The sequence below is a fragment of the Loa loa genome (assembly GCF_000183805.2).
Source record: "Loa loa unplaced genomic scaffold supercont3.87, whole genome shotgun sequence".
NCBI lineage: Eukaryota > Metazoa > Nematoda > Chromadorea > Rhabditida > Onchocercidae > Loa > Loa loa.
In genome coordinates, this window is record NW_018108267.1 from 127,052 (window position 1) to 145,827 (window position 18,776).

General features: G+C 32.3%; 2 protein-coding genes across 2 annotated transcripts; one reads left to right on the forward strand and one right to left on the reverse strand.

Annotated features, from left to right (window-relative positions):
* Positions 1-3,396: 3,396 nt before the first annotated feature.
* On the reverse strand, positions 3,397-11,447 carry LOAG_05434 (hypothetical protein; the record flags this gene model as incomplete). The annotated part of the gene is made up of 20 exons (XM_020446851.1): positions 11,303-11,447; positions 11,013-11,160; positions 10,437-10,586; positions 10,291-10,364; positions 9,965-10,120; positions 9,664-9,873; positions 9,165-9,293; positions 9,002-9,084; positions 8,318-8,492; positions 8,030-8,168; positions 7,670-7,755; positions 7,269-7,409; positions 6,547-6,701; positions 6,224-6,305; positions 5,879-6,051; positions 5,433-5,533; positions 5,030-5,241; positions 3,792-3,885; positions 3,559-3,675; positions 3,397-3,443 (listed from the first exon to the last, which is right to left on the reverse strand). The coding sequence occupies exons 1-20, from the start codon at positions 11,408-11,410 to the stop codon at positions 3,397-3,399; spliced, it is 2,580 nt and encodes an 859-aa protein (XP_020302855.1). The 5' UTR covers positions 11,411-11,447.
* Positions 11,448-12,356: 909 nt separating this feature from the next.
* Positions 12,357-13,875, forward strand: LOAG_05435 (acetyltransferase; the record flags this gene model as incomplete). Its single annotated transcript, XM_003140972.1, has 4 exons — positions 12,357-12,449; positions 12,742-12,999; positions 13,119-13,274; positions 13,672-13,875. The coding sequence occupies 4 exons, from the start codon at positions 12,357-12,359 to the stop codon at positions 13,873-13,875; spliced, it is 711 nt and encodes a 236-aa protein (XP_003141020.1).
* Between the last annotated feature and the right edge of the window lie 4,901 nt (positions 13,876-18,776).

Genomic DNA, 18,776 nt, shown 5'->3' on the forward strand with positions numbered 1-18,776 from the left:
AAATATCACTACAATTTGTTATCATCACATTTTATCATTTCCATCAATGTTCAGAAAAGATAACAAAGAATTGGCTTAGCTAATCTATTAAATGGATACTGTATTTCAATTCCAAAATATTCTAGGATAAGTGTGACATTTTCTGCATCATTACTCAAAAAAAAGAAAAAAAAACTAACGCTATACCTAATTGAGATGCATTAAAATGCTGATTCATGTATATGTGACAAATAGTTAATCGTTTTTTTTTTTTGAAATAGAAAAAAGCACCAATAAAAATGATTCATTTGAAATGAAGAAATATCAATTTGCGCATTTTTGGTAATTGTTAATTTTGGTTTCAAAAATAGTTCATTAAAACTGTGTATGAGAAAATTTAAAACTTTCGAATAAATTATTTTCATTTTAAGAAATTCTAAATTTCTTCATAAAGTCTAGTAAACAAACAAACAAAAAAAAAAGTGTCGCATGAAAGAGACATTTATTCGATCCTAAAATGATATCATTCTCGATAGGATTACTTTAAATGACAGTATTCATATATTCATCATTTATATGCAGAAAATAGATGGGTAAGAAATTCAAAAATAAAACCAATTCCATTCATTTTAAAAATTAATTGATGAGTAAATTCAACTACATTTTACTAATTTTGCTACTGCTGCCAGCAAAAAATACTACTACTATCATCACATGTCTACATTCTTTCTTATCATTTGAATAAAACATGACCTTCAACAACTGTCAATATATCAGGTTAAGAAGGTTGTTTATGACATGCTCCCACCATCAAGACCAGTTTTATACTTAAATTACTGGTACATATCAAGCACTCTTATCACTCGTAACTTCCTTTTCCCCTCAATCATTTCAAACCTTATTGGATCTTTTTTTGTTCAGAAAGTTTTTGTTAAGAATATTAACAACAGAAATATGTAAATAAACCAAAACAAATCAAAATCGAGAAGAGTACATCAGATGATCATCAGCCATCACTAATATTTATTATATTCGATTAAATATCGATAGAGGTTTGAAATGTCCCAATTTAATGTGTTGCGTGCAATTATGATAGAAAGCAAAAACTAAAATATTTGAAAAATAAGTTTATTTAAACAGTTCACAAAATTTCAGCATAAAATATAGTGCTCAATACAAATAAATTATCCCTGAAACATTCATACTGCAAAATATGGAATGTTTGATGAGCAAAATTTTTTAACTTTCAAGTAAATTGAAAAATTCTACAATACATTAAAATACAACTTTGTTTTATGTAATGTAATACATTTAAGAAAAAATCACATGAAATATTGGACATTCTTAATCTTATTTAAAAAAGGGAATTTATATTTGAAGATAGAATGCGAAATTTGAAAGAAATAAGACTTCAGCGAGAAAACACTCCAAGATTTATAAAACGTTAAGAATGAGTTTCGTACAAGATAAATAAAATTCTACTGTTACTAGAATCAGGATTCTCAGAACAGTGAGCGCTATAGAACAGTCAGTCCAGATGCAACTACAGTACATCTGAGAAGATGTACTGTAGTTGAGAAACAGTACAGAAACAGTCTGAGAAACAGTACATCTGAGAAAAATATTAGTCTTTCAGTGACAACTCGAGCTATCAGCTTATTCAATACCTTCTAGGTCAGATCGCAGTTCGTGGCTAGGCATTTGTCATTTACTGACTACTATTTGTCATTTACTAAATAATAAAACAGTGATTCGGCAAAAAACTGAAAGAGTGTAAAAGAAAAGAAAAAAAAAAACTACAATCACCAATCAAATTCCTTCAATTAATTTATAGGCGAACATTCATTTAATGGCTCGAACATTATTTACATCGTTTTTCTGTGTGTTGAATAAATATAAACTGAACTGAATTCAAAAGAAAAACTTTCAAAATATAAATACCGAGAGTGAACGTTAAAGTGAGGCTCAATAATGCCAAAGACAGAATATTTCCATTTCAGTAGCAATAGTGATAAGAAATGTCACAAGTTCGTGAAAAGTAATGAAGCTCTCTCTATTAATAACGTAATGATAAAACTTATGACGTAAAGTGAAAAAATTTATGACATAAACCTTACAAACTATAAACTCTACTTAATTTCGAAAACCATTCTCTTACTCATCAGAATCAGAAAAAAGTAGAGAACAATAAAAATACATAAAAAGAAAATTATAAGTTTATTTATATTTCTTTGAACTTCTGCCAGGAACCCATTCCTCATCTGATGACTCGTTTGCAGTGTTTTGTTTTCGAAGCAAAATTTTCCCTTAAACATAAACTAAATAAGTCCATTTCATTTTTATCGACAAGGAAAACACTGAACTTTATTACAGTGAAGTGTAATAAACTGACGTGTAGTAATATGCATAACGTGGTTGTTTACCTTCACTGTCACAGATTCCCTTGATTTTCTACGAAGTAAGAAATAACCTGGCGGTAAATATAGTTTATTTCAATTAAAAAATAAGACTTATTTCAATAACTAGACTTGTAAATACAACGGAGAAGTAAATATACGTACTCGAAGATTGTTTCCCACTGGATCGTAAACTTTTCTCTTGTGATCTGTATCTCCCTCAAAATGCTTCTGATTAGTTGCACTGTTCAATACAAGAATGTTACAACTCAAGTAAAGTTATTTCTCACAATTAATTTACATTAACGACCTGTAGGAAGCAAATGAACGATAATAACACAAAACACAGCCGAAATTGACTGGCAAAAAGTCCGACTTATAGATAGTCAAGGATAATTTTGTCCTCCGATTTGTCTCAATAAACGAAACTTTTCCACTTATATGTGATGGAAGAGAAATTCGAGTGAGCAAACGCATGAAAAGTAAGAGATGAATAACTGAAACCTTTTCTTCGCGACGAATGTTCCACAGTATTGTCGTTAATTTTCTCTCTGCTGCTGGACCGAGATCGACTAGTAAATTTGTTTCGCCTACGAGATATGTCTAAACTAATTTCATCAAAGTATTAAACTGTTCTAAAAAAAGATGTATTACCATCAGAAGGAAATTCATAAGTCACTCATATGGGATCTATTTTCAATAGTTATTAAACCACTTAATTCCCAATTCATTATTAGTGCGAAAAAGATGGAAACGCTTCTACTGTATGAAAGAAATTTTTGGTGGCGGTGCCCTAATACTTGTTTATCTAAATAGTAGAAAATAGTAGTAGCATTCCTAGGTGCGCCCCAAATTTGTTATCTTGTCATATATAAACTTCAAAAATGGTTCTCCTGTTTAAAATATCACTAATAATTGAAGCTATACACTTCTTATTTATGTTAATATATCAAACTATGTAAAACACTTTTGAAAAGAGCAGTTTGAACCGTCATTAGAAATCAAAATCATTCCCCGTCTTTTAGTTCACAATTTCTCCTTTCTCTACATCCAAAAGCCCCAAACCACCTAAAAATGTCAGAGGAACATTACATACAAATGCACGGCTATTCGTAACAGTTTCATTTTTCTTACTATTCCACATAATTACACCACTTATCATTATATTCACGGAAGATCAGACCTTCTTTTTTAACTTTCGAGGCGAAAATTTCTGCAAATGTTCGATTTTCACTTTTTTCTTCCGTGGTATCAGAATAATCAGATCTCATTAAACATTCGTCGCCATCGTCCAATGCTGCTGAAATATTTCAACAAAATATTCAGAATAAAAGAAAAAAAATGAAATGAACAAATTTATGCTGCAAAACTGAAACCACGTAGTTTCCCTATATTCATTACATTGAAACAACTCACGAGATTCGCTACCTTCCGATTCACTACTGTCTGCGTTGCAAATATTATCAGTATTCTTATTTCTGACACCATCACTTCCATAAATACGACCATACTAAAATTACATTAGAAAATAAGACTCTCGAAGTAACACAAACACAGATAAACAGTAAGCAATGTTCGATGTTCGTTTACCAAAGTAGAATGTAGATGAAATTGATTAGCATATTACTTACGTTATGTTCAAATACATATTAATACAAAGTACTTTTTGGTGGATTCTTCATATTACCAATAAAATTAAAGCCTGCTGTTGTCAATAAAGTTAGAAATTCAAAGCTCATCAATAATTTTCTCATCTAAGCTAAATCACTGCGAAATCATAGAAATGAACTGCAGCCAATTTAGCCTCAAAATATTTTGACAATATTCAAGACTGATCATCATTCAGTGCGGCGTGCAGCCATTTAATGATAGAAGCGTATATAGCAAATCGCTGTATGAAATCTTAAACGAAGTTTGTCATACCTATTCCCGAACTATTTCGCGTAATTCATCAGCAAGTTGAGCGTCTGGCTACTTGGCAACAAAGATTTTCAAAAAAGAAAAATTTTATTTTTTTCTTGAAATACGACTTATATCATAAATCTTCCACAACAGATTTACTTCAGTTCACTAACCAATTATGTTCGGTCATATTTGGCTTACAACTGCGCAGCTTTAAGAGGCGTGAAATCTCAAGGAATTTATGGTGCTAGAATTTTCTTTTGTTCTTAACAATGAAAAATCCCAGTTGAAAAGATGAAACCGGAATGCAATTAAGAGCTTATTCGAAGGCAAACATAGAAGCCATTTATTCGTTTGGTTCAATTTATCCTATTTCTGGGTCTTGAAAAGTAAGTTAACTTTTTTTTGATAGGCCTAATTCCCTATCTGGATATCATATAGCATGGCCTGTAAGACTGTAAATTGCATAAAAAAAGCATTAGTATGTTATAGTAAACATATTCAGTTAGGATGTAAGATTTAGAAGTATAAATTATGAAGTAGACATGTGTGTACATGGACGAAGATTAGGAAAAGCACTTGTGTTTACTGAATGTATTGGATACAAACAGCGAAAACTATAAATTGATATATGGAAAGAAAAAGAGAACTATAGTAGATCAAGCAGTGACAGAAGTATAATAATAATTGATGAATTAAGATAAAAGATAAATAATTTGTCCACTGGCACTTAAAAAAAACTTTGAACCAACCTTAAGATCTTTACAGTCATCTGGCGCGAGCTCTGCTTCCAACGTACAATCTGGTAAAAGATTCTGAACATATGCAAAATGTTCGGCAGAAAGTGCACCCCAAACTCGACCATCCAAAATTAGCTTCTTCAGTTGTTTTCGTAAATTATGACGGATACTTTCAATTGCATTACATATGCAACTCGACAGATTTTGCGTCTTCGTTTCAGGAACTGAAAAAGCAACAAGAACCATCTTTCATCTTAAGATGACAATCATTCAGTCAAATCCTCTACCAGTTGTGGAGACTGAAAAGAAAAAAACCTCGTCCCATACTCCATGCAATTTAAGAATTTTTAGAACTTTACGTAATATTTAATGAGCTGCAGTTCAAGAACAGCAATTTAAAATTTTTTAAACTCACCGCAGCACACGATTCCCAAAGTTTCCAGTCGAATAGGTATGCAATTCATGGCGACCCCGGCTGTCTCCAATGATAACGTTTCGAAAAATGCAAAAAAGTATCTGGAACATTAAAATATTCATGCCACAAGCGGATACACACTCAGCACACTGTTTTCACATATCAGAGAGAACCGATTTTTGACTTAAGTGGGATCGAATTTTTGTAGGCGTTAACTCTTGCGCCAAAAACTCTGTTCGTTGGAACGCATCAAAAGAATTCCACCCTGGAAGATGATATAAAGTAGCAAAAAAAAGCTTGACTTTTCAAATTATTTCGTAGTTCATAAAACTGTTAATAGATCCCACTAATAGTACTATGCCGCATGTCTGATCAGAAATTTGATGAACATGAATCGGAAAACTTCCCGACTGAAATCAACGGACAAAAAAAACGTGAAAACTTGCGGTGCATTGGTTCGAAATATGACTGTCTTGAGATTGTCTTTTGGTTGCATGAAAAATCGGAAGAATTCCATGACGCTTCGAATCGTCGCATGTTCATTGTGTGGAAGACCACATAATGTTACATAAACTTCTTTAAGCTCTGGCATTGAAGAATAAGAAGTCACGTTTGGAATCTGCAAGTCAAAGCTAGATTTAGATTAACTTTATTTCTCGAAGAAATAACTGGAACTTCTCTTCAAAGTATGATAAGCATGAAAAACTATGCACTTATGACTTTCCTTTTATTAGGAGATTAATACTATAAATAGAAATTAAAACTCTAATATAGAAAATATAAGAACTTACATGAAACGTCAAACAGTTAAGAGTTAGCTCGAAAACCGTCAAAAAACGCAGGAATAGAGTGCTATCTGATACCAAACGTGGCCTGTAAAATTGTAAATTCGCAAGAAAAAAACATTAGTATGTCATAGTAAACATGTTCAGTTAAAACAGTTATACTGTTAATGTCATATTTTGATATCAATTGTTGATACAACAGTTGAAACAGCAAAGATGTCGAACACAGAGTTTTTATAAGGTGATCTTACAAAGACTTCAACAAAAATTCTAGGAAATATGGACTTCAAAATTAGTCGACAAAATTCCAAAATGTAAAGAAAAAATACCATTTATAGTATTTCTTCATACTTCTCCCAGCAGCAGTAAAATGAAGACGCAAAATTTTTGGAAAGAATTTCATCATGGCTAGATTAAACAAGTGAATCACTCGTTCCTTGCGGTAATAATCGAACATAACATGAATTTCGACTTCCTCCACAAACTGAAATGCAAATTTCAAGCAAGTTTTTTGAGATACATGTCAAAAAACAATGAGAAAGAACATTTTGTAGCAGGCATTCAGTACCTTTCCTAATGGAAAACTAAAATCCAAGCTCTATCAGCTGATTACAAAAGCTCAGGACTAGAGACTTGATCATCTTGTATTTTGACTATTTTCAAAAAAAAAATTGTTCAGAATATATTGCCACTATAAATTAGCTCATTGAAGATATGAGCATCGGGCGTGAACCTGTGATCAGCCTGACAGGGAAAGCCTTCATAACTATCACATCATAGTTTGAAATATTCACTTGGAGAATTATCGTAAATCAAAATTTTTTCATTCATTCTTTTCTGGCCTTATTTCTTGCAGATAAATAGTAAAATCAAAAACAATTCAGATTCGAACTATCCTCTTTAATGATGGCTTCTTCCCTAAACGGAAAATTATTAAAGAGTAAGTTTCGTGTCTTGTCATCGCTATAAGCATACAGGAACTTGCAGTACCTTAAACTGTGTCATACCTCATTATGCGGTAGTTTGAAATCGTTAAAGAAAAACAACAAACCATTCCCGGTCCACTTTCAAGAATTTGCACAACACTTCCGTATGATATTCGATTTGGTTTTATATTTGCGCAGATTTCTTTTGGAAATCCAATACTGAACTTCCTTTTCGGTGATCCCAAATTTAGCAAGCTTAGCTGATGCTGAAACAAACAATCAAAGGAACTACAAGGCAGTAAGTATTTTCTTCATGTTCTTTAACTTCTATTTAATCCGGCAATATAAAGAACACTCTCCTTACAAGAGAATTTACATTGCCTTAAAATCAACAATAACGCAGAAAATAAGACTATTTACTCCTTGTCGATTAGTGAGAGGTCAATACTGGCAAATACAAGATGTTAGTAATTTTATACAGAAAATTCTGAATACGTAAAATGTTAAAACTAGCATAAAAAATTACCGAAGTAGGCGGAAGATTTAAAACAACTGTATTGGCTTTGATTACTACCAATGGGACAAGAAATCTTTCAGGTCGCGGCAGTTGAACTGAAACTGGAAATAACGTAGCAAAACTATTATAGATTTAACAGTTTAAAAGTATTTCAAAATGGGAAAACTATCTTCACGACTGAGGAAAGTGGGAAAGAAATGGAAAATAACATTGCTTTCTACCTTCCTCGTTTTCGCAAACTTCCTTTACCCTTCGTAAACACAACTGCACGGCAAATGATTTTGATAGATTTCATAAGAAAGTTATGATCTCAGATGCAAAAGTGATTCACTGAAATTACAGAAAGGAAATTTCTTTGAAATCCTATACCTTTATTAGACCAGTTTCCTGAATAACATTCTTCGGATTGCAAGATTGCATAAGTGAATGACAGAGCAGCGTAATCAAGATGCACTTTTTTTGTTGGTGGTTTCATGGAGAACCAAACCCGATCGCCAGTTTCTTTCTCCTGAATATAGACTCACTTTAGAAATTTGCAAATCAAAAGCGCCAGTAAATTTTATGGTAAACAACTTTTCCCACTAATACCCTCTAGCTGGTAACCCAAATTCAGTGGGCAATGGGAACTCAATTTAATTTGAAAAGTATCATCAACACCTGAACTAAATCAGTGAAGGCTGACTGTACTAAGGAAGTGGATAATGACGGCGCTTCCTGAGTTCTATACTGTAAGACAGAAATATTGGAGAAAGACTTAGGATCATCATGAATAAAACGTTGTTGCGTCAAAGGAAGGATTTTCTGCCTTCCTGTCTCATTATCTTCTGGTTCCCTGCAAAATATACTCCCTGCATAGACTGGATTTTTTGAAATTAACATTGAAAAAAACACAAGCCATCTCATCCCGTAGCTGCTTAAATCATAAGTATTAGATTTTTAAGGTAAGGTTAATATGAAATAAAATAACGTCACTAATAGGACTAAAACTGACATCATGAGATTTCCTCAAAAAAGTCATTGAGAAATCCAAGTGAACGGACTATGTTCTGAGACTATGTTTTTTGAGCACAGAGTATGAAAGTGAATATGAACAGATTCTTAATAAAGAAAATCTGAATGAATTTTAAACGGGAAAATCTACGGTGGAAATCACTAAAGCAGTGCCCAGTGTTAATTCTGATAAAAGGTATCAGAGACAAGAGATAGTTGAGAAAAAATGTATTTCAGTGACCGTTAAAGTCTAATCATCTAGCTGGTTTATATGGAGACATATTTCAATGAAAACATTTTTATCCAAGTTGTTAAATTTAAACTGGATGGTTGGAAAACCCATAAATTTACCTCAAATCTGCACCGACATCAAAACCAAATCGTGCGAAAAACTGATCGAAAAATATCTGATCGAACTTAGTTATATGTAATACCTACAATAGTAAACCGTCATCGAAGAAAAGAGTAATTTCATCACAAGCAAAAATTTCGAAAAAGAAAATGATTAAATTACCAATCGTTTTAAAGAGTTGACAGATACAAGATAAACTAAGGTACGGACATCACAATTGAGCCATGTAAAATCTTCCAAATTTCTTAGCTTCGGAAACAATTCCTTTAAATTCCATTTTTTAAATGGTCCCTATAAAAATATAGCTGACGAACGCAACTAAAATAAAACAATAGCAAACGTTTGCATAAAATCAGGAGTTCCAAGCATTTTCTCCAAAAAATCCCAAAAAGACATATCCCACTAGCTGAAGTTTGTGGACAAAGAGTTTCATGACTAAAATCACTCCTCTTCAACTAAAATTCTATGGAGCACATTTTATGCGCATCGTAGTGTAAAGTAAAAAATTTTTTCCTTAATTATGGATAAACCATCAATAACGATTTCGAAGAAAGCTAATATTAAAATAAGGAACCACGTGAGATGAGACATGGACGTTCAAAGGTTTCAATTAAGTTTTCCGGAATAGGTAAAAATAGCAAGCAAAACATTCTTTATTCACCTTTGCTACCATTGTTCCAAGATCCAAAACCGTAAGGTACTCCGCACGAATCATTGCTAAATCAATGACTGTTTTTTCGCGCAGTACACCACACCAACTTCGCAAAGCTAATAAGTCTTTCATATCGAACAATATCTGGCGCATGATTGAGTCAAAGCGTTTCCGTGCTGTGGATGTTTCACCCCAACGGCAATTGTAACACAACATGAGCTGCAAAAAAATTATTTGATTTCAGCTTTCTTTATCATTTCAAATCTGTCATTAATCCCTTAAATTTATGATTGTTTACTACAATCTATACCTTCTCAACATTCAGTGGTCCAAGATCAGTTAGTGAATGAATGTTAACATTAGCCCAATGCAAGAAAGATATAATCCGTATGAAAGCAAATTCGAAATCATTCTCCACTGCATCACTGTAACTGTTCCACAGAGCTCGAATTTCACGAAAATAACCCTGAAATTGGATTTAAGAGCACTTTTAAAATAAAAATGAAATATTCGCAAGGAAAGATTTCTTCTCATTAAAGTTGTCCCGCTAAAATCTTCGATTATTCATTACATTTTTAACATAAGATCTGAAACAGATATAAGTTCTCAATATGAAAGTTTTCAAATAAAACATACTGGAACTGCTATTTCACGAGCAATGTCCAACATTTCGAGACCACCATTTTTACCTCGTCGTCGTAATTCATTTCCTGGAAGAAAAAAGCCGAAATCATTAAATTTAAGGTAATTGGAAGCAAAACTTTTAAAACTGTAAAACATACGTATTGCATGATACAGATTCATATTTTGCAGTGTTTGCAACTTTGCAAGCGGTCGTAATAAATCAAATCCCATATAACAATATAGTTCCCATGGAATGAACAAACCATTTGGGTCGAAAACGATTTTATCAGTAAAATCTGTGGCAATTTCTGAAACACACAAGGATAAGACCAATGCAACAAACCGACTGAATAAATGATTAAGAGGCAATGCAATAAGAAGTTAAGAAAACGTAAATATTCAGTAAATACAATAAGTAAGCGAATTTTGAAAATGATCATTATTCAAATTCTGTTTTGTCCTAATAATGATATAACACTGAAAAAAATAAAATGTTTTTTTCAAATGCTTGTGAAAACATTTGATGAAATGATTGACATCTTTTGGTCGCTTGTCGTAATCCATTTTTTACAAATCCTTCAAAAGCTGGATAAGGCATAGAATAAGGAGGAAATTTTATATTAAGCAATGGAAAATTCTCAAACTAAAGCACACGCTCGCATGTCTCTTATTCACAAATTTGTTTGATTATAAATTATTAAAAAACCAGTAAAACTGTAAGCGAATGAAGATACCCGTTGTACTGCAACATGGTAGCTGACTCGAAAGTTGAAGTAATTTCATTTCTTTTTCTTGATCAGAACAAGGTTCAAGTGATCCCTTCTTTCCTCCTTGCATAAGACATAATAACCTGCTATCTGAGGTTCCTTTTGATGAAATATTCTGAAAACTTTTGTGAATTACTGAAATTTCTAGAGAAAAGAACTAAGACAATCGTTTCAAGTAGTTCTGAAAAAGTGCGACAAAGTTTTGTTGCAAATGTTCATTTTGACTACCTTTAAATGAAATCTTTGCCAATATAAACCTGTAAAGCAGCATCGTTGGGAGAAGACGGATTAAGTACAACTTCAATGTTATTCTCGTCAGCAGAGAGTTTTGACACTGAACTCGATGCTGAAGATCTCTCATCCATTTTTTAATATCATCTTGTGGACATGACACCTTAAAATCCATAAATACAAGCAACACCGAGCCATCCTCAAATACCAAAAGAACTTCGTCATAAGATATATAACGCTATAATCGATAGAAATTCTCTAAATTACAGAATCTGAGCAATGAAAAAGAGCACTAAACTCTAAATTAATATGAGTTTTGTAATAAAATGATGAGAATATCAATATCAAGAAATTCTCCATACTACTACTTGCAATCAAAATTTTATAATTATTGCATAAGACAAAATTTAATATCTTGCAAACGTTGCAAAAAAAAAGAAAAAAGAAATGTCTTTGCAAACGTTCTTTTTTCTTCCTTTCCAACGAAGCATACATCAACTATCCCGAAGATTTCTTATTTATATTAAGTTCCACTTAATTCTTTGCCGAATACCTATGGTCGTTCAAGTGCAAATGAATATATCTACTTCCTCTACTACCAACGATTTCAATCATTTCAAATAGTTATTTGCGAGCATGTTTGATGACATTGAATATCGGACACTTGGAGGATTACCAACAAGTTTTCGTCACGCTTGAAAATCTCTGACTGGTAAGTTTTAAAAGAAAAACACACGAAAGTCATAACATTACTTAGTCCAATATAGTTACGCTTAGCAACGTAAGAAACTAAAACTTTTCTCAGCAAATCTCTGGAATGTTTATCATACACATTGAACTATAAAATGAAACTTTCATCAGTATAGACTACAAACAAGTTCCTTGATCGAACTGAAATCGATATTGCTAATGGAGTGCAAACGATTTCGTACAGACTTGTGAAATTATCTAATTTTTTTACAAACATCGTTTGAATGGTAACAAACAGCATGAAGATATCGTCATCTTACCCAATTTTTGGCAATAGTACTGCAATTAAAGAACCAGGGCCTAAGGACATCAACATTAGCAATGAGCAGAATGACAGCCCAGGCATCAATGTTTGGATGGAATCTTAAACGGGACGACTGGCACTTTGCGGTTAATCAATGTTACGAATTCTATGATGGACAGGTTTGGGCAAGTGCATTCCTGTTCCGTCCTAATTTTTTCCGGTTTTCCATGCTATGTCCAGTTGTCGGTTTCAAGCCGTTGAACTTTAACCCCAGTCTAAGCAAGCAATTTAAGCTTTGTTGCGAATATAAATGTTCAGTGAACAGTATATCTTTGTGCCACTGATGGAGAGAAAAAATCTGTGCTCCGAATGTATCGAATTACTCAACCAGGTTAACTTGTTTTAAATGTTATCCGAATTTCTTCACTGCACTTCGTTATTATCAAATTTTAACTCGAAACGTGACTTCAGGAATGGCCACGAAGCGTGGGTGCACGTGAAAACACGCAACGTAAGTCACTTAATTCAACGCCTCCTATGTCATTTGTTATGGTCGACAAAAAAACGGATAAGTTGGTGGGTCATGGAAGATTATGTCCACTTCTGGGTGAATCGCAAAGTTGTTGGATCGAATCCGTTATCATTAATAATGATTTAAGAGGTAAAGGTTTGGGTCGTTGGCTAATGGCACAGCTGGAAAATGAAGCGAGAAAGTTCGGTTTCAGGAAGGTAAACCGCTTTTGCGGTCGTTTTCAACTCTCAAGAATTGTAAAAAGTAATTGTACAAAAAATAGTACCGTTATCAGGAAGTTTGCATAAAGTCATCCTAATGCTTAAATTTCTTCCAGGCTTATTTATCCAGTGAAAATAAGCAAGCATTTTATGCAAAATGTGGTTATTCAGCTTGCGAACCAGTACTTAATGTTGGTGTTAATACAGCATTGTTTGAAAGATTCAATTTGAGGAGATGTTTCTCGTCAGCGTTTGATGGATCTACCTCCAGTGTATGTTAAGAGTTTTCTGATTTAGATTCAAAATTTGATCCTGGGATGATTTTTTATGACTGCATGAGTTTCATTTCTATTTTAGTGGTACTTCTGCCTAGTGGCTTATCTGTAGCTAAATGTATAAGATGAAACCTTCAGAAAATCGAAAATGTAAATACATCACTTTGAAATGTGCAATTAGACTTGGCATCCAGAATCACATCATCCTTAGAAAAGTGATTGGCATCGCTAGTTGCCATTTGTTGACATTTCGTCAAAATGCATAGTATAAGTCTGTGCTGAACGTTTGGGTAATAAGCTACTCTCAAAAATTGCAATCTTAATGGCTGTATAAAATCACCGTTTTTATGGTTAACTCCTTAAATATGACAGGTGAAGACTAAATTTTTTGCAGGAACGAATTACTGGAACTAATTCATCGAAACCCAGTAGTTCCTGTACGTCTGCTCTTCCATCCGAAAAAAGCTTAGTATCACCACCACCTGCTGCTGCTTCTCCTCCTCCTCCTCCTCCTCCTCCTCTAGCATCATCTTTATCATCCGGTGAAATATTAAAATTTGGGAGTAAAAAAACTCATTACATGTTTAAAATACTTTAATAGTTTTAATCATTACTTTCATTAGTTCCTCAATAACTTACGGTTCTATTTATGTCTTTCTTGTATTTATCAAGCGTTTATTGTATCATTCGACTCGCCTTCATGTTATACGCTTAGTATATCACTGACTGATTGATAAAGTGATAATAACTGTACTGATTGTTGACTTCAAAATTACAAGCTTTTTTCACATGGTGCTGAGTTATCGTAAAAATGTAATGTGTTGCTTCTTTTTTTATTTTCCGCATTACTCAATAAATACTTGCTTAGTTCGACTTTACATGCAGTCAGCACTTGAAATTCGTGAAAAACAGCTAATGAAGAAAGCTGAGCTTTATTTTACTTAAAACATCTATGCAAAGAAGTTAGCGGTTATGTCTTTTGCTGGATAAGGGTAGATCTATATCTAGCAAAAAAAAGAATTATCATCGATTGCTGGATCGATTCATCTATGTTCGGTTTGGGATTTTATATCGAAATGATTCTAATAACATGCAGAGTAAAGTAATAAATTTTTGTATTCTTGAAGGTATCTTGTGCAATGTGATATAGAATTGCGAATTCTTCATTTCCATTCGTGAAGCTAAATTTCAGAACATAAAATAAAATGAAAGATAGCAATCTCAAGAACAACAGAAAAAAAGAGTGTTATTATTCTGATGTTTGAATATATCCTTCGTTGATGTGATTCAAAAATTAGCATATATACAGTTCTATGCAAATTAGTATATCACTATACACTTATGATTCTTTACTTTGATTCACATATGATTCTTTAATTTTTTTTTTCTCACACGAAATATCTTCACGTTTATTCATAGCATAGGGATAAATTTTTAGTTTCCAAATACCATCACTTCTTTGATATGATAATCTTCAAACTAATTCAGCAAAAAAGAATTTAATTTTTTTTGTTTCAAAATTTTCGTTGAAACAAAGTATTTCTTTTGATGTTGCATTATTATATTTCGCTCATTTTATATTCGTCTGTTGAGCTTTACGCCCAGAAGAATACGATAAGTTTTAAGAAAATGTCTCAAGAGGTTCCGTCGATGATCTTTTTCTCGAAATTGGAGAAAGTGTGCTAGAGTAAGAGGCGTGTTCTGTGCGGTATGATGTCGAAGAAAGGCTAGCGCAACGAACCTGGTCTATCAATTTGAAGCCTAGGATCTTTAAGCAAAAGCAAGTGGGCTTAAAGACCTTAGCATATATAAGAAAACAGCAATTTCGCGGATATAATTAAATCAGGGAGTAATACAAGTGTGGCAGCCATCCCATCATCGAAAATGACTTCAAACTACTTTTGCATCCATACTGCTTCTGAGCAGCATTTTGACTTTTTTAATTCGTGGTACTATCAAATGGTTATACTCTTATATTTCCGTCTTACAGTAATCACGTTTGCAGTTTTGCACGTATATAGGAAGAGAAAAACTGTCTCCGTGTCATTAACTGTAAAAAAAATTTCAGAGTTATTTTATCAATTACAGGTATTTCCCATTTTACGACTCCTTTTTCATAAAAATCAAAAAAGACGCCGATGTATTCTTATAGCATTTGCTTCACTCATTTAAAAACTCTGAAATTGTCAAAAGGATTTTCTTTTATTCATATCTGTTCTCTTCTATTTCCATGTATACATCTTTCTGTGACGAAATTTTGAGACAATATTATTATTAGACAGGAAATATGTCTCCAAAAAAAATCTTTGTCCCCAAAATGTCTACTACCCTTTGATGAGGAAGAATGACAAAAATAAGCATTTCAATATAATGAAGGAGTGCTTTTAACCCAAGCAGAAAGTCATCGAAAAAAATTCCACTACAAAAATTAAGGTGCATGTGAACACAAGGTAAGTTATAGATATCTACCTGTTTTTCTGCGCATTTTCATCTGTTTTTCCGCGCATTTCATTCGGGAAATTTACATTGTAAACTGTTGATTTGACCTTGATGACCCCAGTGAAAATTGAATGATATTTTAGCTCACTACCTGCAAACACTACCTGTAAACCTCAACATCTTTGAACTTTTCTAGGAATGCTTATCAGTTTGTGCATATATAGTCATTAAGCTAACTCATTGGATTAAGCTCTTTATTTCAATATCAGTCCAAATTACCGAATTAGTCTAATTTTTTTCCATTTCTATTCGCGAAATTATAAGTTTTTATTTTTTGTACATCCTATTCTTAGCATTTTTTTTTCCCTGAATTCGGAAATTTCCATAAGTTTCCATTCAGTAGCACTCCTTATATCAAAACGCTTATTTTGTTTATCATTTTATACATCCTCAGATTCAAATTTTCCTATATTTCTACTATTTATCTATCACATTTAGGACCAGGTAAAAATTGCTAATTGAATTGAGAAATTTCATGTAAATAAACCTCAACCGAGTAAGATGATCAGGAAGAGCGATTCCTGAAATCCTGAAACCACATTAAAATTCAACTTTCCAAATTAGAAGAAAGTTTGACCAACTTCTACCATGTTTTCGAACAGCTTCTTTCTTGTTTGAAATAAAAACGGAAAGAATACTTTTCTTCTCTGTCAGGTACATTTGTCATGTATTGAAATGAATTTTTCACTCTGATAATATTAGCAATTTCATATTTCAGAAGGCATATAAAATGGAATATTTTTAGCTCATTTTCTATTAAAATTAAAAAATCTTTTGTATTTTTGTTTAACAAATTTGACAATGTTTGACTGTATATTTAAGCTGTTTTTAAAAATTTAATAAAAAATAAAATTTTGCTATCACTAAATTTTCATCACCAAATCAAGATTGATTAACTGATCGATCGATCGATCGATCAAACACATTGATATTTTCATTGATGGACAATTAAGGCTATTTTTATTTTAAATTCACTCATTTCTAAAATAGCAATGAAGCTTAGAAGTCGTAATTTGGGAAAATCTCAAAACTTTTCATTCACATTCAAATTTTCCACTGTTTTGTTGATGAAATCAAAACTAAAAGAATTAATCATTCAGTCTTCATTCTCATTCCTTCTGTCAAATTTATAAAAATGGCATGCATCTCATATGTGAGAGATAACTTCATCAACAATCACAAGCAATTTAAAAGATAAAAATATGTTTACTCACTGCAAAAACTTGCTTTCCGGAATTGCAGTCATTCCCTCAAACATGTGACATTTTCGTTACTTCAACTTACCACAAAAAGAAGAATCTGATTTCCCACTGTTGGTATGCGACAAATATCGGGAAAGCTAATCTATTGACTTCATTTATCAACGATATAGGTTTATTCCGAATGTAATAACAAAAACAGGAAAGAGAAGTATGTAAAGCATACGATAAATTGATAAGTAGTGATAAATGAATTGTACAATAAACAAGCAACATTATTAATTAATTAATCCTTTGTTGTTACCTTTGATAATAGTTGATTGTCAATTTGTTGATAGATTCCGTAATGATTGACATATAAGAGTTTCGTCTACGGGATATACTCTCCGGAAGGTATTCATTTAGTAGAACGAAGAAATATTTGATTGATAACGGAAAGGATGTTGTATTCCTGTTCGATTGATTTGTGTGGTATTCATTCCATATATATATATATACAGGATTAGAGGAGGAAGTTTAGTAAGTTCCATCGGGGTTATCATGGAGATATATGGCTTCACGTATGCATACTAACATCTCTTTGTGACAGTTTATGTGTCCTTCTCCTCATCTCAATTTTACCTACAAAATAGGATTTAATCATTGTTATAAGTAATTTTAGAATTCGATAATCGGATAACAATAATGTAATACTTCTTAATAAAAGATGCGGTAAATTGTGTTTAACCTTCCGGTTCCTATCAGAATTCCATAAGGTTTCTAACTACGATCTTATCTTCTTATTCCAACCATATGTCGTCCTATTTGTAAAATAACGGAATTGTTGGGATGGGAAAAGCTATCAATCATTCATTGCCCAAATGCTCCTCTCGTCGAATTTCAGAAAACACACACACACACACACACAGACAGACACACACACAGACACAGACACAATCCATCGATGTTACAGCACTTCAATTTTCGATCTTCAAGTGCTTGTCTTGATGACATTCTTTGTAAAATATTTGTTCTGTCAAAGTTTAATCTTTCACAAAAATATTGTTCAAATGTAGAGGAAAAAATAAATTCACTAATTCAATATTTTCTTAAATATGAATGAAAAAATGGTTTCAAATTTCAGGTGGATGAATAATTTGTTATACTAAATTTAGCAGTTTAATTTTACTTAAATCTATACAAAGATTCAATTTATATCGAATAAAACGATTGGTTATTTTTTTTTTTAGTTAGGCTAATTCTACCGAAGTTGTTGGCAAAAAAAATCGTCGATAATCCTCCTATGATCAAAGATCTGATTTACAACTAACGTGATTAAGGGCTTTAATTAGCCTGAAAATCAAAGGCTTGATATAGCAAGTATGCAGTGTCATTCTTTGAACGGTTTTTAGAATGGAAAATTGCTGAAAATGAGATAACAAAGTCTGGTCTTAAAAGTTTCCGGCAAATGATCCGGAAAGAAGCGAAAACAATTTCAGCCTTGTAACTTAGCAAGCTTCCCTTACAGATCTTTTATTTTCAAATGGTGAAGTGGGTAAATTTGAAAATTGTCCAAATATTATCCGTAAATTTACCCTGTTAACTATTATTCATTCTTTTTTAAGATAATCATCACTTCTTTCAAATCAATGGTAAAGGTTGACAGCAAACTGTTCCAGTATGTTGAACTATTAAAGCACAGATTTCAAATTACAATGATCACTAAAGAAAGTTCAAATTTTTAATCATTAAAACTTCCACTTCCTTGTGATTGTTTTTATGAAACATCTGGAAAAGTTAATTAAAATGTTTACATATATAC